The sequence below is a fragment of the Filicampus tigris genome, chromosome 11 (assembly GCF_054856515.1).
Source record: "Filicampus tigris isolate MCC_2025a chromosome 11, RoL_Ftig_1.0, whole genome shotgun sequence".
Lineage (NCBI taxonomy): Eukaryota > Metazoa > Chordata > Actinopteri > Syngnathiformes > Syngnathidae > Filicampus > Filicampus tigris.
The window spans coordinates 10,412,803-10,439,772 of NC_141227.1; the positions used below are offsets into that span (position 1 = coordinate 10,412,803).

The 26,970-nt window shown below is 39.9% G+C and overlaps 1 protein-coding gene across 6 annotated transcripts; it reads right to left on the reverse strand.

The window, feature by feature from the left end:
* Positions 1-777: 777 nt before the first annotated feature.
* Positions 778-25,808, reverse strand: vit (vitrin). 6 transcript variants are annotated; one of them, XM_086044633.1, is made up of 23 exons: positions 25,467-25,808; positions 20,551-20,632; positions 18,822-18,887; positions 18,078-18,234; positions 17,864-17,997; positions 17,383-17,460; positions 16,868-17,065; positions 16,341-16,385; positions 15,267-15,305; positions 15,134-15,184; positions 14,745-14,807; positions 14,200-14,262; positions 11,397-11,471; positions 10,246-10,296; positions 9,816-9,878; positions 6,955-7,017; positions 6,727-6,774; positions 5,203-5,268; positions 4,838-4,985; positions 4,659-4,762; positions 3,452-3,678; positions 1,922-2,435; positions 778-1,051 (listed from the first exon to the last, which is right to left on the reverse strand). In XM_086044633.1, exons 2-23 carry the CDS (start codon positions 20,582-20,584, stop codon positions 873-875), a joined length of 2,466 nt encoding a protein of 821 aa, XP_085900759.1. In that variant the 5' UTR covers positions 20,585-20,632; positions 25,467-25,808; the 3' UTR covers positions 778-872. The 6 variants fall into 6 exon arrangements, with proteins under 6 accessions (XP_085900759.1, XP_085900760.1, XP_085900762.1 ...); XM_086044634.1 differs by lacking the exon at positions 16,341-16,385; XM_086044636.1 differs by lacking the exon at positions 14,200-14,262.
* Between the last annotated feature and the right edge of the window lie 1,162 nt (positions 25,809-26,970).

The window sequence follows — 26,970 nt, forward strand, 5'->3', positions numbered from 1 at the left end:
AATGCACGAACGATAGTCTGCGAAAGGAACCGACGCAATGTCCCAACTAACAAATCTCTCCTGTTCGGAAGAAAATGCACCTCTTCAGAGAAAGCGAAAAGAAGCCACGAGAGGAAGTGCCATGTATGCCAAAAGTCGACTTTTCTTCCTGCGTGAACCACACCCCAATAAGATACTGAAGCTTTACATTTTGGTACCACCTTCAAATAATATTCCAATCGTGAACACTTACCGCAGTAATGCTACGCAGACTTTACAGATGCATCTCAATACAGTAAAACAGCGTGGAAAGTTAATTTCGGTAGTTTATTTCAAAACAATGAAACTCATTTTTATAGATCCACTACACAGAAAAATATTTCATTGTAATGATATCTCACAGCTAATGAAAACTCCAAATTAAGCGTCTGAAGAAATTATATTACTAATGAAAATAATTTGAATATATACAATTGACATGAATCAGCCTTCAGAATTTTGTATTCCTTTTATTTTCCAGTGTTTAAGGAATCTACACGAGTTTCACTATTTAGATTGAACTGCTGAAAGAAATGTATTGAAATGCACTTGTATGCATCATTTGATCTTGTATGGATCATTTCATTCAACCCGTAGTTTGGAGTATAGAAGTAAGAAGTTAGCTCGTAAATAACGGCGGTGGCTGAAAGATTAGCATGGATGCTTTATTAGCATCACTGATAGAATTGGGGAACAAATACTGATTTTCAAAGATATGTTCCGTGGTAGAAATGAACACCCCCCCCCCCCCCCCCCCCCCCTCTGTTCGGATATGCCAATGTAACACAGGTGGCCAACAGAAAGAGTACATTTGAAGTCAATGTTCTGTTAGGACAGTCCACCACGTTTCGCCCTCAGTTTCTGGGCTGGGAGTTGAACTCTTGGCAGATGTTTTGGACGATCTTGGACACAAATTTGTACAGGTTGTCAAACTCATCCACAAAGAAGGAGTGCTCCTTGTCTGGGTCGGTGGCGATGTACTCCAGCTCGTCCTGGGCCGCCCAGGCGATGCCGATGGAATAGGCGATCACACCTGGAACACAGGTAGGGGGAAGGGTTACGCACAGGCCTCACACGCTGAAAAGACACAATGAATGCGATCACAACATAACACTGGTCAACAGCAAATGTGAATCAGGGATGGCTTCATGTGTTCCTAAATTGATATTTTCTTAACCTCTTTCTATCATGTTTTTGAGATATTTGCATTTTTTGCTTTTAAGTTTGACCTATAAAAGCCTGCACAATACAGATTGCCTTGTAATTTAGAGCTAAGACCTTTCAGAAAAATATTCCACTGTTGCTGAAGCCAACCCTTCATTCATAAATATTACTAATTACACATTATATTTTCATATTAGTAGAATGAAAGCCTGATGTCCTAGAGGAGCCCGGTTTTCAAAGCAAACACGGTGAAGCAGTATTTAGCTGTTGTGCTGCATAAAAAAACGAGCTGCAAATAGAAGTGAAGTCAGCCACAGGTGTAAATGCTTTTAAATCCAGGTTAAAAACGTGTTGTAAATGTGTTTAACTGTAGTCAATGTACGTTTTTTTAATAGTTCTTCGTAAAATACATTTTTTCTCCTTTGCTTTGCCAATGAATATCTTTAGCTATTTGTTTGTAAATGTTTTTAGGTGTTGTGCTTTTGGTTGTGTGAAGCATATTGAGTTGCCTTGTGTATGAAAGGTGCTATATAAATAAAACTGCCTTGCCTCACCTTGCCCAGAGAAAAAAACGTGGGCACATTCTGAATCAATGCAAAAAAAAAAAAAAAAATCTAGGAAAGGTTACTTGCATCCCTGGATTAGTTAAGATTTGTTGACCAGTGTAATTGTGCTCTGAGTTAAGCACCAACTCAAGGAAAACATTTATCTCCTTCACAAATTTGAAACAGGTCTTCACCTTGGCTATGCACAGCCATCGCAGGTGCTCTGACATCATCATAGGAGCGTCCATCTGTGATAACGATCATAATTTTGCGTTTGTTGGGCTTGGACTTGCTGAAGAGTTGCTCGGCGGCGTAAGTGATGGCGGCTCCCGTGCTGGTGCCGCCGCTCCAGTAGTCGATGCGTTTGATGGCGTTGAGCAACTCGGCCTTGGTGTTGTGCTGGCCGAAGGCAAACTCCAGCCGCTGCTCGTATGTGTACTGCACGGCGCCCACTCGCGTGTCCGTGTCGGAGATCTCGAACTCTCGCGTGATGTTGGCCACAAACTGTAGCACCGTGCGGAAGTTGCCGGTGCCCACGCTGCTGGAGCCGTCGATGACGAAGGCGATGTCGTTGGCGTTGAGGCAGGTTTTGCTGCAAACCAGTCGGTCCGTGTCGCACACTCGCTTCACTAGAGGCTGCACGGTTTTCCTCAGGGCGAACCAGCTGGACACGGGCAAGGAGAAGAAGCCGTTTGTGCGACACACGGCCTACGGAAGCGCAAGACACACAAGTTTGAACTTTTTGACAATCGATATTTTTAGTCACAAATTTACCAAAGCAGCATGAAATCTGGGCCTCTTTAGTTGAATACAAAGCTGATATACTGTATATGTAGGCGGGCAACGATTAATCGATTAATTGACAACTATTTCTTTATAAAATTAATCATTTTTATGATTAATTGTTTAGAGCCCTTGTTTAATTTTAAATTGTTCCAAAACCTTGGAATTTCAACAGTAAATATTCAGATTTGTGTGGTCCTCTGTGAAAGCAGACTGATTATTTTTGTGTTGAATCAAAATCAAGCATTTGCAAACATCTGCTTTTAATATGGAAAACAATGATCAACATTTTTACCCATTTTCAGATATCTATGGACCCAACCCCTCGCTGAATCATAATCCGCACTGTCAATTTGAAAAAAAGAAACAGTTTTTTAACAAAGGGATAGGAATCAAAGCATGTTTTTTTTTTATACGATTCATCGATTAATCAACAAAATAATCAAGAGATTAAGTGATTATTTAAATAGTGGTTGGCTGCAGCTCTATATAAGATACGTTTTGTTGTCTGAATTAGGGCCCAACCGATATGGATTTTTTTGAGGCCCATGCAATTCCAATATTTGGCATAACATTTTGATAACCGATTAATCGTACGATTAGTTATAAAAAATAAATAAATGAATGAAATAACTACTTTCTTAAATCCTTAAACCCTTACAACGGTTAAGGCAGAACATTTGACTAATTTACAATACTTTTCCTTATTCATTATTAAGTAATTGTTTAACTTTACAACAAAGAAAAAATCATCAAAAATCAGCCCTAGTATGAATTGTAACAGGTGGCTACACATATTAATTGTACCATCTGCCATCTGAGGAAGCACATTGAATTGTTCTGCCTGCCACAATATGTCGCTGGCATAGATAGACGAACAAACATTTTAGGGCACACTAATGTGCCGTGTCTGGTTCGAAATCACTGCTCCGCGGTCCTACCTTGTCCACAAAATTAGCCTCCACTAGGTTTTGCTTCTCGTTGTCGTCGGCACCCTCGATGGTGACAAAAAAGATGTTGATGCCGGACTCTCTCGCCAGCCGAGACGCTTCCTCCACCTTGTCTGTGGGCCAGCCGTCCACCAGCACCACGGCAACATTTGGAGCGCTTCCTCGGTTCCCGTTGGCATCACTGAAGTAGAGCTTGTTGATGTAGGACAGGGCCTTACCTGTTTTAGACACCAGGGGGCAGCAACGTGAAGAACAGTACAACCATGAATTCAGTTTGAACCCAGCACTGTGAGGCAGACACACTAACTATGTTCCCTGGCATATTGTGACGCAAGTAATTATATAAAAGCTTTTTCAGGTATAAGTATATATATTTTACTTTTATACTAATTATAACATCTTGGTTTTTTTTCTCAACTGTGAGACAGATGTGCCACTATCCACAACGCTGCATCCGTGATGGTACAATTAAGACTAATCAGTAGATATAAGCATGGACACACCAGACAGATAAAGGTGCTGTTGAAAATAACTACAGATTCCTGGTGAAGAATAAAAAATAACAATTTTACAAATACTTAGGCTTTGAGAAACGGCGTGTTCTAAATTTACAATGAGAACAACGTGTCACTTCATCAAATACTTGAGGTTTTGGAGTCTTGCCTGTGCTTCCTAACCATGCAGGCACCCACTGTATTTGACACAATAAAACTATAATCAGCATGTGTAGCCTGATTCTTATCCAAGTCCGCACGAGCATGTCTGTAAAGTATACAAAAGCAGCTTTATATATATGTTATCCTGTCATTAACCATGCAATAGGGTGCATACTGGTCTAAAAATGGCGGAACAGGAGACGCTTTGTTGGTGACTATTATAAGTGCTCACACTTTTGCATGATTTGAGAGTGAGCAAACAAACAACGCTATTTCTATCCAATTCATTCTCGGCGAAAGCCCCCACAAGTCCACCCGCCCCCTAAGCCTCACCCCCCTCAAACCGATTTCTTTCTGGTTTGAGCCAAAGAAAAACACTGTTTACAGATGCAGGGCTGTAATTTGACGAGCAGTGTATGGCAGCAAATTTAGATCTAATTCTATCCTTGCATGTGAAAAATGTGCCGGGCTCATAAACCAAAGAATCACAGATTTGCTTTCCCTTTCACACTTTTTTGGTGTCACGCAGGCACGGAACTCACCCACGTTGGACTGGCCTCCCTTTTGCGCAATCTTGGTGATGCTCGTTTTCACGTCTCGGGAGTTGGAGTAACTCTTAAGGCTGATCTCTGTCACAGCATCGTCCCTGCGCACCAAGCAACAACGCATTTTCCGATGTGAAAATGCTTTGACGTCTATTACAGGAGAGGAGAGAACGAACCCGTATTGAATGACGCCCATCATGGGTCCAGCCAAGCCAATGTTGATGACCTGAGCTACCTCAGCAAGGAAGTCCTGCTGGATCTTAAAACGCCGCTTCCCGATGCTCCAGCTCCCGTCCATCAAGAAGACCAGGTCCACCTTACAGTCTAAGGAAACACCACAACCGTCACAATTTTAATCAACATGACCTCATGCGGGTACTAGAAAATTGTTCAGCTACACATACTTGTGCTATTCGGACAACAGAATGTCCAATTGAAAAGCAACAACAAGATTATAAAAAAAAAAAAAAAAAAAAAAACATATTTGAAAACCTGCTTGGTGAATTTAAATGTGTTGTTAAATTGTTCCCACCCCTCATACCTGGGTCTCCCTGTGACACAGGTTCAGGTGCTCTGGGTGCAGGTGCCTGCTCTCTCATACTGAAGCCTGCAATTAAAAATGACACTTCAGTAAATCTCTACCACTATTGCATGGAAGGCTTTTTTTTTTTTTTTTTTTGGACTACGTTTTTGCAATCGTAGTAGAATATCGTATTTGGTCATGTTAACTGATGAATGAAAAAGTTATGTTCAATATTTTTACATATACATGCAGTTACCAGCAAGGTGCCTGCGCTCGCCAAGTAGCCCCCAAGCACCATTTGAGTAGCTCAAAAGAAAGTTCCAAAAATAGCTTACAAGCTGATGGGACATTGTCATTTCCGAGGAATGTCGTAGAAGTCATCATTTGAAAATGTAAACTCTTTCAAGGTTGTTGCTTATTGTAATTGATCTCTTTCCTGAATTGTTAAATTGTTGATAAATGAGAAATCATGAACATGATCTGTTTTCAAATGGATGAATATCAATAATTATTAATAATAACAAATAATTTAAGATAATTTGAACAATTTGAGCAATTGTTGCTTTGAAAAGTGTGGCGCGCTGGTACCATAGCCCTTCACAATAATCAGTCCCCAAGATGTAGGTAACATTTACAAAAGATTTGGTGACCCCTGTTATAATGTTTAATAAGTATACTCTAATATGTCCAATATTCTGGGATTGGAATGAATGTTAAACTCATGCAAGCGTTGTGCTAAACAGTGCATCTGGAAGAGCACCTCACTTTTTCCACATTGTTTCACTTTTACACAACAGTGTCCCATAGTGACAGCATGAAAAAATGTTAAGAATAAGAATAAGAATAAGAATGCCTTTATTGATCCCACAGTGGGGACATTTTCAGTGTTACAGCAGCAAAGATATAGGTCACACAGGGACGGCGGCTTAATGTAGCCATTAATGTATAACAGGATCAAATCTATGTAAATATATGCAGTAACTATGTGTATATACACATGTATATATATATATACACACCCACATACATCTACATAAAAAGTATGAGGATCACTCATTTTAGCCTGTACATAGTACAGAGGAAAAAAAAGGTTCGTTTTAAAATCTTTTGCAGACTTATTAAAAAACAAACTAAGATATCAACTAACTTCCGATTTTGGAAAAAGGATGATTTCCACATGCAGTGTCTCTTCCTGCCTGAAACAATATGTTGATCAGAAAAAAAACCAAGTCATAATAAGAAGCAAAAAGTTAATTTTGTCATGGAGTTTTCCCTAATAACAGCAACTGTCTACTTGAAAGTGTTTGTGTGTGTGGGTGTGTTGGGTAAACATGAAACCAAACAGGGGCCGCTTTGATCCACAAGCCATCATGCTGTTTGGCATTATCTCAACATCCCTTCAATTAGAAGCCGGCCGCAAAGCCAGATGTTTTTGCCTTGGATAACCTCAGCTTGGTTTGTACTTACAGTCGACCCAGGGGACTTATTTGGTGCCAAGTCAAGAGGCAGAAAGGATAAAAAAAATATTGATAAAGCTCTCACCTGATTGATAAAGGTTTGCATCTGGCCTCCATTCATCCACTGGCTCCACTGCACAGATGATACCACACAAGCAAGTCACTCCCAGCAAAACTCACCGCGGGCTTGGCATGAATACATTTGCCGCATGTCAATTGACATGATCTTTTATGGCTGTCATGTGTTTTTGCCCAAGCTGATGCCCGACTGGATACAAGCAGGTGTTTTGCAGCCATGCTGACCGCAGCTCACCTCTCGTATGGGTTGTATCCAGCGGCGCTTGGCGGTTGCCATCCAAGTCAGTGGATCGGGACACTGAAAGGAACACATGTTCAGTCATCGCACAGCCGTGACACGTATCTCATGCCAAACACAAACACCGCGGCGAGTCGGCCCACTCCCACTGGCTTCGGCTCTCATCTGGTAGGATGCCTGGCGGAATTTTAGAGCTGCATGCCGGGAAGGAATTTCCTTTCTTTTAAGATTTCTTTTCCGGGCGTCTTCAAAACAGATGGAGCGACAACCTGTAATCGGGACGCCTGGGCTGTTTGCTTAACTCTTTGCGCCTTGCCAATGAGCCATAACTGAGCCTATAAACAAACGAAATGAGTTTGCCCTCAAAAGTACTTAAAGATGAAATCAACCCAAACATTGTTTTTCCAGAATATGTTCAATGCAGGCCCACTAGTTGAAACAAGGCATTCTGACTAATATTACCTTTGTGGAATATGAGTTAATCCACCCGTTTTTAGCCATCTCTGGGGGCGGCCATTTTGTCACTTCTGTCGACTGAAAAAGACATCACAGTTGCTCAGGACTCAGGTCACAGCTCACCTGTTTTCTGAAGCTGAGTTCATTGGTCGTTACTTGAGCCCTGAACAACTGTGATCTTATTTTCAATTGACAGAAGTGGCAAAATGGCTGCCCCCTGAGTTGGCTAAAAGCAGGTGCATTTTGCTGCTTAACTCATATTTCACAAATGCAATATTAAAAAGAAAGCCGTGTTTACGCTAGTGTCCCTGCATAGAATATATTCTGGAAAAAAACATATTTGAGTTGATTTCCACTTTAAGGGAGTAGTTCGACATGAAATGGTTTGCCCTTATACGCAGTGCTACAGTACATTTTGTAGAGTATATTTTACTATAAAAATACTTTATTTGATCCCAGGCTAAACGAGAGAAACTTTACACTTAGAAGAGAATAATATTCAGAGTAAATTTTACACAGAAAAATATTTGAAGAGTTATTTACTTGAAAAAAAACTATTAACGTTTTTTTCACTCAGAAATTCAAAGTAAATTTTCCAAGGAGAGTTTTTGAGTCAGTTTTACTTGCATTGTATTAGTTGATTAAAAAAAGTCACACAAGGGTTGAGGAATGTACCAACAATCTTCGGGTTAGGAAATGGCACATGAGCCACGTCACACCTATTTTGAGGTAGTAAAATATTCATATCTACAAAAGGAGACCTACCACCCCACCCCAAATCCTCCTTTTGGAGGTACAAGTATGTCACCTGACCTCAGTGATTTACAAAAGTCACATTAGGAGCGCAATGGCTGAGGTGGTAGGGTTGCTGTCTTCCAACCTGAAGTTTATTCTTAAATTCCTCAACCCTTGTGTGGGATTTTTTAGTAAGTAAGTAAATTTGACTCAAAAACTCTCCTTGTAAAATTTCTTTTGAATTTCTGAGTGAAAAAAAACAATACTTTTTTTCAAGAAAATAACTCTCCAAATGTTTTTCTGTGTAAAATTTACTATGCATATTATTCAAAATTTTTTACTCTGTTTGCACTGGGACCAAATATTGTCTTTTTAGAGTAAAATGTAATAGTCTAGTAAATATTCCGTTAGCACTCAAAAAATGATGTTTTATTTGGAGGTTCTGTATGAGCCACTCTATATGTGTCATGCAGTACATACAAGGAGTCAACCTCTTCCAAACACTGAAATGAGATCCAATCCAAAAGCCTCCACAAAGATAATCATGTTCAGTCATGGCCAACAGGATCAGAGAGGTATTCATTTTATTTTTGTACTTGTAAAACTGCATTTTTTTTTTTTGTTTCCCACCCATTTATTCATGTCGTTGCCCATTTTTTTAAACATAAATTCTTATTTGTTTCACACGAAATGACACGTGACAAGTTGCAAAAAACTGTTCGATGTTGTGTTAAAAAACATTTGTCATTCTTGTGTTTTTTACATTTCTATAAAAGGATCAAAATCCAAAGTTATTTGCCAGTACTAATCTTATGTGGTAAACTTCATTACGCTCTAGATCAGGGGTCACCAAGTCCGGTCCTCAAGGGCAACTATCCTGCATGTTTTCCATCTCTCCCTGCTGCAACACACCTGTTTCAAATGATCTGTATCGTTATCAGGCTTCTGAAAAGCTTGCTGATGATCTGATCATTTCAATCAGGTGTGTTGCAGCGGGGAGAGATGGAAAACATGCAGGATAGGTGCCCTTGAGGACCGGACTTGGTGACCCCTGCTCTAGATTGTGCTAAAAATGACCATGATCCTTTAGTGTGATGAAAACGTTTCCATGAAACTATCAGAATGTAAAAAAACATTGAATGGAGCAAATATTTTATATTTCTATAACACAACTTCTTAATGTCTTTTTTTGCAATTTCTACAGCAGAATATACCCATTCCTCTACAAAAAAAAAAAAAAATCACTTAAAAATGAGTAAGGGTATGTTGCACATAATGAGTTTGGCAGTAATTAAACAAAGTAACTAAAATATTACAAATACTTCTCAGAGTGATTCATTTTCATTTACACACTGCCAACTATCAAGCTAATTGAAAGCAACCATTTCTCATGGACGCATAATTTGAATGTTATTACTCGACTTAATGGGTATGTTGCAACATTTACATTTTCAACACCCCTTCAAGTAAAGCGCTATAATAAACACACAATATGCAGGTATACTGTATGTTCCAAGCAAACATGGAATAAAGTAGCTTAATGTGAACCTTCAGAGAGTTGATGTATTATTTGGACAATGACAGGAACGTAATCTGCTCAAATGAGCATATAAAACCGACCCCCAAGACTTGTTAGTTCCCTGTAAATAGAATAGAAAAACACTTACGGTATGATCCAAAGTTATAATACCAGCGCTCAAAGTCTGAGATATCGGGCCTGTGATCCTGAGCTAGAGGAGGATGGTTTGAAACCTGTTAGTATACCCACAATAAACTTTGGAGGGAAAGCACTCATTTGCATGGCTGCGATTGGTCATGTCATGCTTCACAGCCAAACCCAGACCAGTGAAAATGGCGGCAACGTGCAGAATCACACTTCACATGCTCAAAGTGCGGCCTGCTAAACACCTCTCGCTTCCACACGCCACATTACAGTTTTGTACTTATAGAGCATCAATGGCACGCACTCGCCCATTCAACGCATTCTGTCCAACTGTATCAGTCACATGATCATGCATGATGCTATCTGCACATGCAGCATGCGATGAATGATACAAGCAGCTCGCTGTCCCACACGCAATTATGTGCCTGACTTACCTGTCATCTCAGGTGTGTCCGTCTCACTCCATGTGTAGCCTGAGTCTGGTGCTGCATAAATAACATCCAAATATACAGCAGAGGGTTGCAGTTAAGGTGCTTGTCCCTTTATAAATGATTACCACTGGCACTATGGTGCAAAATGTTCAACAGTTCAAGTGAATCGGGAGGTTTCAGAAGAGTGGATAAAAGGCCTTGGATACATTCCTTATAAAAATCTCCACTGAAGAGTGGAAGCTTATTATCTGTGTACTGTTTCTACAAAGGGCATTGTTGAAGTCCTATATATAGATTTCCAATGTTTGTGGGAAACGAGTTAAATTAAGTAGTAAAATCCACCCGTTTAAGTCCATCTCAAGGGGCGGCCATTTTGTCACTTGCTGTCAACTGAAAATGACATCACAGTTGCTCAGGTAACAACCAATCATGGCTCAGCTTCAGAAAACAGGTGAGCAGTTTCTTTTATTGTAAGATACATTTGATTCGACCAAGTAGTCGACGATATGTACAGTAATTTTGTTTTGTAAAAATATATTTTACCATTCTACCATTAATAACAATCATACCTATAAGCATGACGTTAAACACCTACCTTGAGAGTAACGGTTTCTAATAAATATACTTAATTTTTATCACACAGTTAATAGGGAATTTGTTTTTGTTAATGGATGGCATAATCCCTCCAAACTCATCAGATTTCAGATCCCAAAATGTCAAATTTGTTCAACCATTACATTTTATTGTGAGAGATCAAGAGATCAAGCCATTATGAGCACTTTAGATTGGTTAATAATTTGTGAAAATAACACCCACCCGTGTGGACTGACCAAAAGTACAGATTTGCAAAAAAAAATCTGAAATTCACTAAATTGTGCCATAGGAGGTAAAGGCCTGCCGCCAGTAATATAAATAGTTGGGTCTTTGGACGAGTGCCTGCACACTCATCAAGTGTCAAATTAAACAATCTTGTAATCTTTTCTTATCTGCCAATTTCTAATAATGTGTCCATGAGTGATCCATTCTGCACTTCCATCCTATTGTGACATAATCTTTGGGGTTTTTGCTATATAGTTATTAAAATCGCAAATAGGTCTCCTTTAACGTCTACTATTAGCATCAGAACACCGATGTTCAGGTCTATGTTGTGGTACCTGATGATCGTCTGGCTCCAGGGAACCACTCAGGACGAGGGAAGGACGGAGGGGCCCAGTCCCTCCTTGGAAAAACTGTGCAGGGGGAGACGAGAAAGCGTGAGCCGTGAAAGAGAACATACTTGTGACCTCCACTAAAGCCGCTGCGTCATTAGTGGGTTGTACACAAGATGTTCAGCCTTGAGTCAGACACGAAACATACCGTAGTAACTCAGACAGCTGAGCCACTAAGGTTGTTTGCACTACTAGATGGAGGAAGGTATGGAGAATACACACAACAAGCATGCATCCATTAGCTATACTTACCAAGTTGTGTCTCCACCAATCTGTTCCATCCTGCCCTCAATATCTCATTGTGTGTGTGTGTGTGTGTGTGCGTGTTAATTATTAGTCAGTGTGTACTTGTTTCACTGCTTCTGGTTCTTGTTAATCTGCTCTAATTGCTAGCTTGTTTCCGACACGTGTCAACCAAGGTTATTATTGTTAACGAAAACTCAATCATCTAAAACTAAAATTGAAAAAACATTTTTGTTAATGAAATAAAATAATAATGCTTTTAAAAAACAAAAAGTACCGGTAACTGAAAGGAAGGAAGGAAGGAAGGTCAACTTTAATTTATTACACAATACCTACCTAATAACCTTTTTTTTTTTTTATTTAGCTCTCAACTCCATGACTTAAAAACAAAAAAGAACACTAAGACTAATGAGTCTAAAACAAAACAAAGCATTTTCTTGCAAAATAAAAACCAATAGCAGCTTATAAACCAGCTATAAAAAGTAAGTAAAATTAACTGAATTTAAAAAACAAAAGTCAAAAGGAAACCTAACTTTACTGAAAAATTACAATCATAAACCTGCTGCCAACCATGCTAACAGGTCACCGTAGCGTGGCTTTGTGTAATGTTAACTAATTGAAAAGGGAAAACATTCAATAACAAAAAGTGTGATAACCCTTGCTTGGTTACAGTAACTGTTTATACACAAGAATAGCAGAACATCACATTAGTCTTAACGCACTTAAACTACTTCAGTGCACTGTCGATGCAACGAATAGCTAGCTTACACAAGCGCACAGCCTGAGCTCAGGGTTCCCATCCTGTGGCAGCGAGCAGGCAGGCTCTGTGTTGACTAGGATGGCGGGGAGGGCCCAGCCACATGCTCACTGGAGCGTAGCAGTATTATTGTAATGTTGGGACAATGTAGACAAAAAGGAGCAAAGATTAACTTAATCCGATGCTAGTCAAAGGCCCAGTGGTGTACAGCAGACAGCAGTGTTATTGCTTTGCCGTGAAAGTGATGCAGTAAAAGGATCGAGATGAGTTTGCCTCATCATAACCATGCCAGCGGTCACAAGGTCACAGAGTGGCACATTTTGTGTGCGTGTGTATGTGTGTGTTTCTTTTTTTCTTTCAAATCACATTACAGTACTTTAAAAAGACAGCTAATCATTCAAGCCTTAAATAAAGCTTAAATGTATTGATAGCACAACTTTGTATTGCTGCTGTAATCGCATATCAACAATTAAATTATTTTACTTTATTTCTTTTATTCTATATACTGGTGGGGATTGTTAATTTCAATAGAATACAAAAGGTAAATTGAACTGTAACATTTTCAAAGGGCCAATGACCTTGTTCGTCTGTCTGTGGGAGTTGACAAGCAAATTCAAAAGACATACAAAAACTCATAAATCACTATCTGAGCACTTCATCCTTTCGCCTGGAGAAAGAAAGTGATCCCTCAAGCTTGGCTGATAATCACCTTTGACCTTTGAACTCAACCTTAAAGAATGTCCCTCACGGGCGTCAATAAAATGTCACTTTATTTACACACAACTTGCCATTTTGAGCTCTTACTCAGCTTTAACTGTGATTAATGTTCCTAATAAACTTCACAAGCATAAACGTACTCATGTTACATTTCATAATCCTTTAAGACGGATCTAATTGTGGTGGTCAATGGTGTTACATCCCACACACACAAGCAAAAACGTCCACTTAAAGACAAAAAGTCTTATGGTTTGAATGCAGCAAGGGAGAAAAACCACAGTGTATGCAAAACCAGATCTCCCTGGGCAAGCATTAACAGGGAACGAGAAGAGGTCAGGCCAGATGGACTCTTTTGGACGGTACGATTTCTGTGCTGAGAGAGAGCCTTTCTCATCACAGTCTTATCTTCAGTGCAGTTATGGCACGAGATGAATGCTTTTTATCTCCATGTCACTCATCTCAGAGGTACTTAAAGCATTTTTCATGTCTACCCCTTACACTGAACCACAGCATCCCATCCCATTCCAAGCCTTATAAGCATGCCATATAGCTAAAAGGAGTTAACATTTAATCGAGATTTAAATCCTTTTAAATATCCTACATACCGTAACATCAGCAAATTAAAATTGTATACCACATATTAATTCATATATCGTCGTTGTCCTGTGAAAAACACAAATGTCCAATTTTGGAAAATGTTTTTTTTTTCATGTTAATGCAATGTCTGTAACGCGGAAACACCATTCACGTAAAAATAAGAAAATTGAAAAAAACATAAGGACATAAGTGTTTTTCACAGGACAGCGACGATAGACATTTTGTTGCCTGTGGCATCAAAGGAGCCGTCCATAATGGTTGTGCTGTAGTCATTTCAATGTAATACTGCCCAAACAATTTTTATTATTTAACTGTATACTGTTGACCTGTAAGTGCAGACACTAAGTTGACCAAAACAAATAAAGGAACACAGATAAAAACACAGCCTCCTTGGCCCCCTATTAGTGTGCCTGCTGGTACTCTCGAGTCACTTACCAGGATTAGATTGGCTCATGATTGGAGCCCGCTCCTTTGGGGTCAGCTGAGCTCTGTTAACAGCTGCTTGGAGCAATAGGAAACAGACAAAAAAAAGAAGATAAAGAAGAAGACACGGAGAGCAGGGAAAAGACAAACAAATGGGGAAGAGGAAGCATAGAATGAAGGCTACAGCCACAATTTCAGTTAATCTGTTTTTCTGTTGTCCTTGATATGAGAATCCAGTAAAGAAAAAAACCATCATGCAGGCCAATGGGCCTTTTTTTTTTAAATTTGGGGAAGTGAAAAGCTCAATTTGAGGATGCGGCCGATGACAGAAGAGTGGCTACTGGGAAAGGAATGTGAGCTCGATTGGGCGGATTAGTGGCAGCCTCAGGGTGAGGATAGCAGAGCATTATGGGTGTGGACATTTTACAGCATCTCCAACATTCTTGTTCCAGCACAACTGACCTTCACCTACATTCCACGTTGGTCCCCCCAAATCTACCTGTGCATCTTGCATATATGCAATGTGTGTGTGTGTGTATGTGTGCAGTGAGGCTGACCTGGCCCAACTGGAGAGGATGACTGTCTCCTCATAGGCGAACCGACCTCTGGTCTGCGTAGACCTGGCAGCAGACACAAACAGCATGAGCTCATATGAAATTACACTTAAAAACTCTTTGAGGCTGATCAAAAGCTTTTTTGAACTGAATATTTTTATATTGGCTTATAATGCATGCATGATACTTACTAGTCAAGTATGAAGCAAGCTGAAAACAATCATTGAGTGGCATTGAAGAAAACACAACAAAAACATTGTGGCCAAACTGAGGCTCAGCAGATGCGTTGGCAGCAGAGGTTCATGCACGGCTTATGCATTACATCAGTTAGTATGAAGGGGAAAGGAAACAAAAACATCATCGGGTTCATTCAAAAGTTGTTTTTACAGTACCTGCGTTGGCACGCTGTGGGTATCTATTTGGATAGGCGCTTCCACGGAATACTTCAAAGAAACATCATGATATAGTCAAAGGGTTGCCACTTGGGATAATGGATGCATAAGTGCTGCAGAGTCAGTCGTCTACCTTGGCTGGGGCTTTTGCCTTGAGCACTCTGTGACTGCCCTACATCAGTAACATAAATACATTTAGGCAACAGTCAACGTAACTGCGGCAGCATCCACCACCAACCAGATTATCATTTCAAATCCGCAAATTATGCCATACTTTAAAGCATGTGAGCATGATTTCTACTAGACTACACAAGCCTTTTTCACATGATATTAAACAAGGTCATCTGTGGCTCAAAGCTTTTTATCTTGGCGTTTACCTAATAACGTCACTTGTCTATCTTTCACAAATAGCTACAGAAGATGTGAACTCTGTACTTGTTTTCCTTCTCCCCCAACTTACAAATGCATGTGAGCAAAATGTGATAGCAGTTAAAGGGGAAGTCAACCCAAACATATTTTTTTCAAGAATATGTTGTATTCATTTTGTCGTTATGCTACACACAAATGGAATACGATGCCAACAGAAGCGAAGTCAGCTCAGACTGTAAATAATTTTCAATTAAGATTAAAAACTTTGCTTTTTCCTATGCCTTTGATTAAGGTCTACTATTCATTTTTTGTAATCTTTTTTTTTCCTTTAGCAATTTTAGAAACCTTTTTTTACTTCCTAAAGTTATAACTAAAGTTTTCTGTTAATGTGTTTAAATGTTGTACGTTCTTTTTGGTAAGATACCTATATTTTCTCAGCTTTGCTCCTGAATGTTGTTAACTGTTCTGTATGGAATAGCTTTTAGGTGTTGTTTCTTTGCTTGTGTGAAGCACATTTAGTTGCCTGTGTATGAAATGTTTTATATAAATAAAGCTTCCTTGCCTTGCCTAGTCCATCATGCTGATCTCAAGTTAATGTTAACTATCTGCAACTAATGACGTTTTCCCAAAGTACTCTTCCATAATGACTTTGTACTCTTCCAGTTAAAATAGAAGCTTTTCTAGTTTGATTCAGTTGTCTGACATTGTGAAAAAGGCTTTTGCTCAAGGGCGCCAATAAGAAGCAAACACTCAATGCTTGCCATAGATTTATTTTAGCGGAAATGAGCTCTACATCCCCTCATGCCGCCATGACGTAGCGTTACTTTGCTTCACTCACTTGAACTAGAAGCTGCTACAGAGGCAAGGTATGGGTGGCCGCTGCCTATACAGAAGAAACACAAATGGAGCAAGAAGAGAAAACATTATGAATTGAAAAGAGAATTGTTTCGGAAGGTTTTCGGGCATGTGAGCCACACATTACGTTGGCACACGGCACCTCTGTGCACTCACTGTGGCTGCTTTTGTTCCCAAGTGTTTCATAATGTTTACATGTATTAGAGGTGGTGAGAGGTGCGATCGAATGAGCACTTAAGTCAGTTAGTCAAATGAGCAGCACAAGTGCATGGCAGTGCAGCAGCCATCTGTCGTGACAACACTTGAGTTGCTGCCATCACATAAACGAAGGCCTGTTTTTTTGGGGGGGGGGAAGCCTATAGTGACACACTGCTGTTCAGATGTTAGTTAGGCGGCACTATGGATCTTCTGTGCGGATTGGATCACTTACGATATCAATACAATCCTTCACAGAACATGCAGCGATCCATCAGGGAACAAGCAACATAGGCGATGATTCATTTACGTCACCTGCATCTCTGACTTTGTGAACGGCAGCGCGGGTTTTGAGAGTGGTAGGGGGCGGTGGAGGAGGAGGCGTAGTGGTGGTAGTAGGAGCCTGGGTGGTGGGGAGGATGGTGGTAGGTTCTGGTGTCGTGGTGGTGGTGGGTTCGGGTGCTGCTGTTGTCGGAAGCGCAGTGGTAACCGCGGGGGCTTTGTCCTTTTGACCTGAGAGGAGATGACAAATGAAGGCCGTTATGTATACAAGATGGATGAGCACAAAGGCGGAGCGTCAACTGTTGCAGTAGTCTTTGATTCATTTTTGACATTTTTCGAAAGACTGACAGCGTTGTGACTACCAATTGAACCTGAAAACAGCACCTAACATCAATCGTATTTGGAACTCATGGGTGGAAGTGTTTGTGAACTCATTCAAGCAGCTTGAGGCGACTACACTGAATGACTTTTCTTGAGTCACAATAAATAATAATTTCAAGTTTGGCAAACTCTGTGTAAGTTTTGCAAGCATACATCCTTCCACTTACTTGTCTTCACATAAGTTGGTCTTGAAGGAACAAAGTCGAGGGTAGATGGGTAGATCACGCCCTTCTTGGGCTTCCCCTCTAAAAAAAAAGGCAAGCTAAATTAAGTCAATTGCCTTAAGGAGGAAATCAACCCAAACACATTTTCTTCAAGAATATGTTCCCAGCAGGCCCGCTAGTTGAAACATGGGATTCTGATTAATATTGCATTTGTGGAATATGAGTTCAGCAACAAAATCCACCCGGTTTTAGCCATCTCGAGCAATCACGGCTCAGCTTCAGAAAACAGGTCAGCAGTGATTAGTCGTTACCTGAGCAATGAGCAGTTGTGATGTCATTTTCAGTCGCCAGAAGTGACAAAATGGCCGCCCCAAGAGATGGCCAAAAACGGGTGGATTACCTCTTATTCCACAAACGCGATATTTATCAGAATGCCTTGGGTTGACTTTCACTTCAAAAAAACATTAAGTGCTATTATGCATACCTGTGACAACAAAGGATTCTCTCCATTTAGGAAGTGACAGAGAGCGCACGCCATTGGAGTTGCTGCCTTTGTAGACGTTCTGTCCTGCCATTTTCCTCACAATCACCTTTCCTCCCGAATTGGTGATGACACCACTGTTGGTGGATATGCATCTCTCTTTTTAGCTTCTGTAAGCCTGCATCATCTAAATAATCATCATCAGCGCAGCTTATACCTGTGGATGGCGGCATTGCAGATGCTGGAGATGGAGGCGAACACACCTGTGCCATACACCTGCTGCTTGGTCTCCCGACAGTGAGAGGGGCATTTGACTATGAATTCTGGGAGACTAATCTTTCCGGCTCTGACATCACACTCGATGGCTGGAACAACTATGAGCAGAGGAGATGTGTGCATACTGTATATCATAGTTACCTGTTGTTTTGACAACATTGCAATCGCTAAAACGATGAGCCGATTATTTGTTAAGTAGATACGCTGATTAAGCGGATTGTAATCAACAATTCTTACAATCAATTCATTGTAACAGCATTACCCAAAACAATGTCACTGAGGATTTGTTGCTTGAGGTTTAGCCTGTATTATGATTTACTCTACTAGATGACATTACTTTTGTTTTAGAAATGCATGTTATGGGCCTGGCCATTTCAGAATAGTGGTGATACCAAAATGCACCACCCTCCGCTGAATAAGAACATAGTTCAGCGTTTCATTTACAGTTGACCTGCTATAACAAATCAATGTAATAGTTTCATGGCAACAAGGCACTTTGGACAACTTCCCAGCCAATAAATCAATCTAATACAGTGTCAGCATTTCCATTATGAAGTGATTTATACAGTAAGCAATTTGTCAGTGAGGTGGTGAAGAGAGAATTGGAGTCAGAGGAGCGTGAAGGCGGAGACAACCACATTGTAAGTGACATAAAAATTACACTTTGTGTGTCAATAATAGCTACCTTGCTTTGGTTTCTTGCTCTTTGACCCGTTTGGCTTGGCCCGACAAGTGCAGGACAGAAGGAGTGCTGAGTGTGAAATGAAGGCAAACTCTCATGACAACATGACACATTGTCTTTTTGTTTACTCTTCATAGTGGAGGTGCCAACAGACTAGTGGCGGCAGTCATTAGTAGTTTGGCATTAGCGAGCATTTTAGCAGGATGAAGACAACAAAGAAGACCAACACAAGAGCTGTACCAAATATGTTACAAGCGTCTGGAAATAATTATTTAAAAAAAAACATACATTAAAAAAACATACATAAGCATAATCATAACAGTGAAACAGCAAAATATGAAAATAATAATAACAAGATGAGCCCCAGGGATGGCGCTACTCCGGGGCAAGGGTGTGCTATATGTAGCTACCCCTATTCATCTGTGTAGCCTTAGGTAAACCCCGACAGCATTTTATTTTATATCTGAAAATATATTTAGAAATGATTTTCTCAGCCCTACAACACATTCATCGTGCTCCCCTTTAGCATCGGGAGAGAAAAAAAATCCTGGAGCTGTGCCTGATGAGACCAGCTAGCTTGATGAACAGAAACGGGCTCCCACTAATGACAACAATGAGATTCAGCGTATTGGTAAATTGAATTTTTAAATAATTTGTTTTAAAGTGTTTCTTTGCCTGTGTAATTTGAAACCAGTCATTGGCGCAAAAAAAGTTGAGGGTTGTAATGTGCTAAAAAACTACAGTATCACTGACACTGTTTCATTGACTTTGACTGGACCTTCATCACATTATCGTTTACTACATAGAAGTTCGTAAGGTCGTTCAATCCCAATTCTTCACCGAGTGTCTTGCCAAAGCTGAGGGGCTTCACAGTCTTCACAGTTTTCTGTTTATCTCAGTTATAGCAAAGCAAGAGGTAAACAACGAAATCCCCTTAGAGATCTGTATTAGCCTATGCCATTCAACTTCCTGAGTTTTTTTCTTTTCTTAATATGATTATCATCCATCTATTTATTTTCTGTATTACTTAGCTACATTTATACATTTAGTATTAGTGACCTTTGCTGTCAAAACTGGGCATTATCATCTTAGTGTGACTAATGTTATGGCAGGTTTGTGCCTTCAAATGAGCTGACAATTTACAAGTAACTCATCTTGTAATAACATTTACAAAAGAAGGGATTACTTAATCACTAAGGTCAATGATAACAGGTAGCGCATGGTCAAATGTGTTTGACCATTCTTTCCTTCCAAGCTGCCTTTACTTGAAAACAACTCTCTTCCACCATTCCTTACATACTCTAGGTTTTTCCTCAAGGTCCTTTTTGTCATGTAACTTTATATAATCCCTCAGCCAGATAAACGTGAAATGATGCAGGCCCCTTAATGGAACGGAAAGACCAATACAAAAGGGTCATTGAATCTAAAAACACTCGCATATGTGTGTTTTTGGACTCAAAAACTTGGGCTGAACGCAACATTTCTTCAGATCAAAGGGAAAAGAAAGAAAAAAAGTTTTTCTGAAGCATTAGGCAGCCTGCAAGGCCTTGTAATATTAACTCAAATTACAGTAAAATGCCAGCGTGGGGATTTTTGTGTGTTTTGGCATTAGTTACAGGGTGTTAATGGCTTTTCTAATTGGGGGGGAAAACTCTGCTTTTGTCGAGGTATTCCAATTTAGAATGTTGCTAAAGTCCTTTTCATTAAGCAAAACAAAACTGATGTGTCTCACCAAGGCAGATGACAGTTAGTGATATCCGGATCATGGTGGGGTGTGTGTTGGTTCCGCGGGCCAGATGTGCTTGTATAAACTCCTTGAAAAGTGAGCAAAAACAGAACTTTATTGCAGTAACAATAAATGGCAAATGAGTAAACTTCAGCCCACTGAGCCACCCTACTTGACGTGTACCTGGACAAAAAGCCGCATGACCTAACCACACAAGTCGATCAAATACGACACAAGTTCGGCCTCAATGTACTGACAAACAAAATAGAGGCTCCACACCTCGCAGCTGGCACCAAATTTGCACTTAACAATAGAATAGAAATTATGTCCGACTCAATTAGAGACTTGCACAAAGTTAAGATTTAAATATTCAAAAGATGACGCCTAAAATCAGATGGCATCTTTGTTTGATGAAAACGACCACATGAAGCTGAATTCCTTTGAGGCGCCCAACATTTATTTTTGTCTGTCTTTTTTCTGGCGTAAACAAGAGCAGAAATGGGATTCCATAATGTAGGTCAGCTGAAGTATTGATATTAGCCTTGATAAGCAGCCACAAACAGCCTTTGCGCTACTTTGCCCTGCGTTTCACCTACAGACTCCTGCATGAACTCAATGTTGGCATTCGCCGTTAACATTGGAATGCCGCACCTCCCACAAGGGTGAATTCTCGTCACACACAGGTCAAACTGAAGGAGCGCCAATGTAACCAGCGGTGCACTGCTTTTAAAACACAACCTACAACTAATAATATCGATACTTTGATGGATTTATTTAACCATGTGAGAGGAACAAAATATTGTGTGATGCAATGCAGCTTGCTCTACACGGCTGCAGCCAACAATTGCAATGATAAACACTGTCAAACAAAACGTATTTGTCAGAAAGAATGTACTGTACAATAAAATACAATCAATTCTGGATTTATTGCAGTGAAGTCGGCAGCAGAAGCCCACAATACTTATCATATCAATCAACAAAAGAATTATGAAATATACATCGATTCAATCATTTTCCATGGCTAAGAGGAGCCCTGTTGACTTGGTGGGGTAGATCGCCAGCCAATCGCAGGGCACATACTGTATAGACAACTATTCAAACCTAACCTTCACACCTACAGACAATTTAGAGTCTGGAACTAACCTAACATGAATGTTTTTGAAATGTAAATGGAAGGCCTAAGAAAACACGTGCAAGCACAGGGAGAACAGGCAAATTCCACACAGAGATGTTGCAAAGGAGATTCAAACCTGGGTCTCCTCACCGTGATGCAAAGGTGCTAACCTGTCATTTTGCTTCCAAATTTCAAATCAAATATTTAAATGTAGAGTATTGACAGGATTTAAGATCAGTTCTTCCCCTGTGAATGTCATTGTTTACTTTGGAAAGCCAATGCTAGAAGTAACTTAAACTGCAACTAATATACAAATAAAAGCTGTAGGCTACTTAGTTTCCAGCACGATATTTAATGTTAATGTTACGAATTTATGTGACATAACATTTGTATAATAAGTTGTATGGCGATGTTGCGGACATTTCATTTCCTGTTTCCAGTGCGGTCGCAGCAGTACAAGAGCTTAGTTGCCTTATAACTTTTTATTACCTACCTCATCGATGTTTTTCTCAGCACTGGTTTACTGACAAAATGTAAGTACATGCTTTGTGCTCGTATCCTGCAGTTAGTCCAATGTGTGTCGTGCATCAGTTAGCCACATTAGCCCGCCAGCACTGGTCGCAAGCCGTTCGCAGGACTTATGAGCACATATGGGCATGTCGTTGGCTATTTGCATATTGCAGAGAACCACCTACCGTTGTAACATTTGTTGCTTGTTGCAAAGTTAATGTGGGAGGGTGTGGAATTTATATTAAAATAAATGTATGTATTATATAAAAATATATGTATGCAACTCAACATATTCAAGAATAGTCAAATCTGCAAATTTACTGGTTGCATTGGCACGAATAGATGAAAATTTTAGTTCCACTGTCTCTAATTTTAGCGGCAAAACAAGTTTAACAAACAAATTAAATCAATTTAGGAGCAGTCTGGAACCCTGGGCAGCTTTATTCATATAGTGCATTTCATGCACAAAGTAGCTCAATCTGCTTCATATAATTAAAAGTACATTTAAAAGCAGTTACAAACAAAAGGATTAGACATTTAAAAGCAAAGTAAAGGAATAAAAGTAGCCTGTATGTTTTGAAACTTTATTCATTCATATTATTCACTCTGATAATGAAGAACGCCAGCCAATCAGGGCAACGTGTTACACACAAGTAAAGTGAAAAACCTCCTTTTTAAGAGTGATTTGGGGGGCGTATTATTCACGGGAAATTATGATAGACTTTCAGTTTTTCCATCTTCCAAGCTCAACATGAACTTATTTCATAACTTTCTTCAACAGTCCTCCTCCTGCTGTTGACAGTAACCTGATAGAGTGAATCCCGTCCGCCTCCTTTTCGTCTGCATAGTTTTTGCCGGGGGCTTTATCATTGTTTAACTTCTTATACGGTGAATACTCTGCATTCAACAGCTGTAAGACATGCCCGATGCAGCCCAACATTTTGATCTCACATTCATGAGCACTGACTTCATTTTTCCACTGCACCGCATTTTGACATGGAAGTCTGATGACTTCTTCTGGACTGTCAGGAATAACCATTTCCCTTATGGATGAGGGGATCTGAGCAAGCTGGGGCAGATAAGTACACCTCTGCTACTAAAAGGCAAGGCCTGCTTTGCTAGTGGAGGGAGAATTCAGCACACTTTGCTCAGTTATGTCATCCACTGTATGGCGCTTGTCAAAGTCTGTCTCATTCAATCTTACATAGTGGAGCTCTCCTTGTTGTTTGTATACCATTGACCCAAAAGAAATAAATGACAATAATGTAAAAAAAAAAAAAAAAAAAAAGCTGTCATCCCTACTATCCATCCATCCATCAACCACAGATGGAACAGAAAAGGAACAGAAATGAAAGAGTAATTTCCACATCCATGGCAGAAGGTGAGAGGTTCTGCGCAACGGTTCTCAGTCATGTTGTCAGCTCAGACAGGCCACATAGCTGGAGGAATTATAGCACAATTCACTTCAGGATAACCCCCTCGCCACAAAGTGGATTAAGCGCAAAACAGAATTGAGCTCGCTTCCCAAGCTTTTTTGCATACTGCACGACACATAGGAATAAAAGCCTGCTGCAGGGGTATTTTCATTTGATGCGTTATCAGCAAGAATCGGCTTGTGCTTGATAAGGGGCACCTGGAAGGGGTAACTCAGGTGTAAAGATGCTTCGAACAGGATGTACCTGTGCCTGTGCCTCTTTTCAAAGATAAAGCCAGTCAAAGGCTTATCAGTCTGCATATACCTGCAATGTACATACTGGAGATCTTGAAAGGGTTTTTACACATTCACGCTCCTTAAACAAACACTAAAACTTCACCATCAAAAGGCACAAGGCCACAAATGTGCATATTGTCCCATTCTGACCTACTTTTTTCTTGTCTTGAGTTGCTTGAGTTCTAAATTGGAGTTATGTAAATGCCATGGAAACCTAACATTGCACACAACTGCATATTCATTCTATAGTTGGCGATGACAGATACACACACGCACACACACAATGTGCAGGCAGTGCTAAATCCCAGCATTCACTGGAGTCACAGTTGTATTGTAAAAGGATGGTCGATGGTGCCAAGTGCTGTATCAACAAAGCCAAGTGAGAGCATCATGAGATCATGTCTCTATAATAGCATTGGCCAAACGTACTTATTGGGTCAGCGATTTGTCACTGGATAAAATGCTTTCTTTTATTGATCATTAACACACATTGTACACGCAAAGGTGTTTTGATTCATGTATATATTGTGTATGTGTTTTAGCTTTTGTCTTGTACAGTTAGTACCAGAAGCATTTGGACAATGGCAGCTTTTTCTTATGTTGCCTTTATACACTACCACAATGGTTATCAAAATAAAATAAAAAATAAAGATGGATGTAAGTGTAGACTTCCATCTTTAATTTAAGAGCTTTCACATAAATATGTAAACGAATTTAAAGGAATGATAGCCAATTTACTCTCTTAGTACTTTTGCAGGGCTTAAGCATACACACTGACATACAGTAGTAACCAGGACTTTGGCAGCACATGATTTACTCGAGGGAAGATTGGAAACCAAAAATGGGGCAACCTTATCTACAAAGTTATCTTGAAAGCGAAAGTGCCCATGGGCCCTGTTTGGTGGTCAGACCAAGCTTGGAATACTTTAATACCTGGCAGTGCTTTCCGTGCAAGCCGCAGCTTGCTCCAGTCTGCTCCTGGACATTTTGTTTCCACGCCAACTTTTCCTTGATCAAACTTGGCAGACATGACAAATATAGTGCAGTGAAAGAAATGTGTGCAATTCATGAACAAGAAGAAAAAATCCTTCTCAGAGTTGAGCCTAATTTCAATATAAATGTTGAGAGAGAAAAAAGGAATCACCACTCATGAGAAGTTCATCTCTTTGAATGGCTGCCTTGGACAACCTAATTCATTCTATTTAAAAGTGATTCAGAAAAGTAGGAGAAGCTTTGCTAAAAAAAAGAAAAAGTACTGTAATAATAATAATAATAATAATAATAATAATTATTATTATTATTATTATTATTCATGAAAACAAATGTTACACACTGAATAAAACATCATGACGTTAAAATTTAAATGACGATGGGTTTTTGGTAAGTTAAACAGGTTTACAAACAACAACAACATGTTGATAAAAGTTAAAACAGACCGGATCACCGTTCCACAATTCGCGTGAACTCGAGTCAATTACGCACAGAAATAAAGTGGATCATTCATTTATGCAGCAGCCAAGCGCCAACACTGCTTGTTTACGCTCCAAAAGTTCCCCTCACCCACCAAGTAATTAAAAATAAACTTACTCGATGAGTTCAAGTAATCCCGCAGCAGCGCGCGTTGCGAATGTAAATCCTTGCGCGCTAGTTTGACGCCTCCATTCAAGTGAGTGAAACCTCCACCTGGACTTTTTTTACTCGTGCATGATCGGAGCTGCTCATTAAAAGTGGAGAAGTGGATGGGGCCAGAGTTTCTCCTCATTTGCCCGTCCCACTTGAGACGCGCAAATGACTCGCTCGCGCACAAAGAGGATGCGTGCATGCAATCATGCAGCATATATCAGCGCACTGCAAGCATCCTCTTGTTAACTCGGAAGTCTTTGTTGACTGGTGTTTTTCTGTTGCGCAGGAAAGAAACCATATCTGAATGTGCTCTGCGTCCTGGCCTACTGGTCCACTCTCACCACAGTCGTTCCGCCTCCTCTCCCACACACACACACTAACACGCCAATCAACACCTGCATGACAGACACACACTTCAAGTCATGTCCACTCTCGGCTGCTGCGGTCACATTACACGTAATATATATATATATATATATATATATATATATATATATATATATATATATATATATATATATATATATATATATATATATATATATATATATATAGATATAAGATAAGATAAGATAAGAATGCCTTTATTGATCCCACAGTGGGGAAATTTTCATTGTATATACGAAATACATTTCCATTTTTGGCCATTTGGCCAGAAGAACCATTAAAAGAAGGTTAGAGGTCACTGATATTATGCATTCAGTTGTGGTGTATCCATGTTTGATGCCAGTTCAAGTTCTTCCACAGCTGAACAGCAAATTCGTCCAACCCTGCTTTATTTGTGCGAGGGAAAAAAAAGTGATTGTGATTGTATCCTGCCTATTGAGGCAGATGGCTGCCATACACTATGTCTTGGGTCTGCTAAGGTATGTTTTTACTCATAGCTTTTGTCAAACTGATTTCTCATGTGGGACACTGTTTGGTCACTTTTATATAGGAAGTCTTAAACTTAATACCCATGTAAAGTTCCTCAGGTAGAATCCAGTTGTGATTAGTTGCTATATAATGGTCTCTGTCGACCTTGTTTTATGTTGTGAGCACAAGCCTGGACCAAACACTGACCCACTGACAGTGTCAATAAAAGCTGCTTCTTTGTGCTGCAGACACCATACCCACACAGTCTGGCATCCCTCTGAGAATGCGGGATGTAGGAAGTACGTTAGCATGAGAAGCCGGAGGCACCATGTGCGTGAGTGCCATCACATACTTGGGATGAGATGGAGACAGTTTCCAGATGTCGGTGCAACTGAGGAACTATGTTTGAAGCAGCTTTATATTCTGGTCCGATCCCTGAAACTTGATTCTGTCTCCATTACACAATTTGAAAAGCTTTGAAATGCTTACAATTACTGCATATGCATTTCCAGTTCTTACCTGACATGTATCAATCCAGATTAGTCCTGCATGATAGTTAGTATGATTAAGGCGATACTTCACATATGTATGCCATTTGCAACGGTAAAACTTT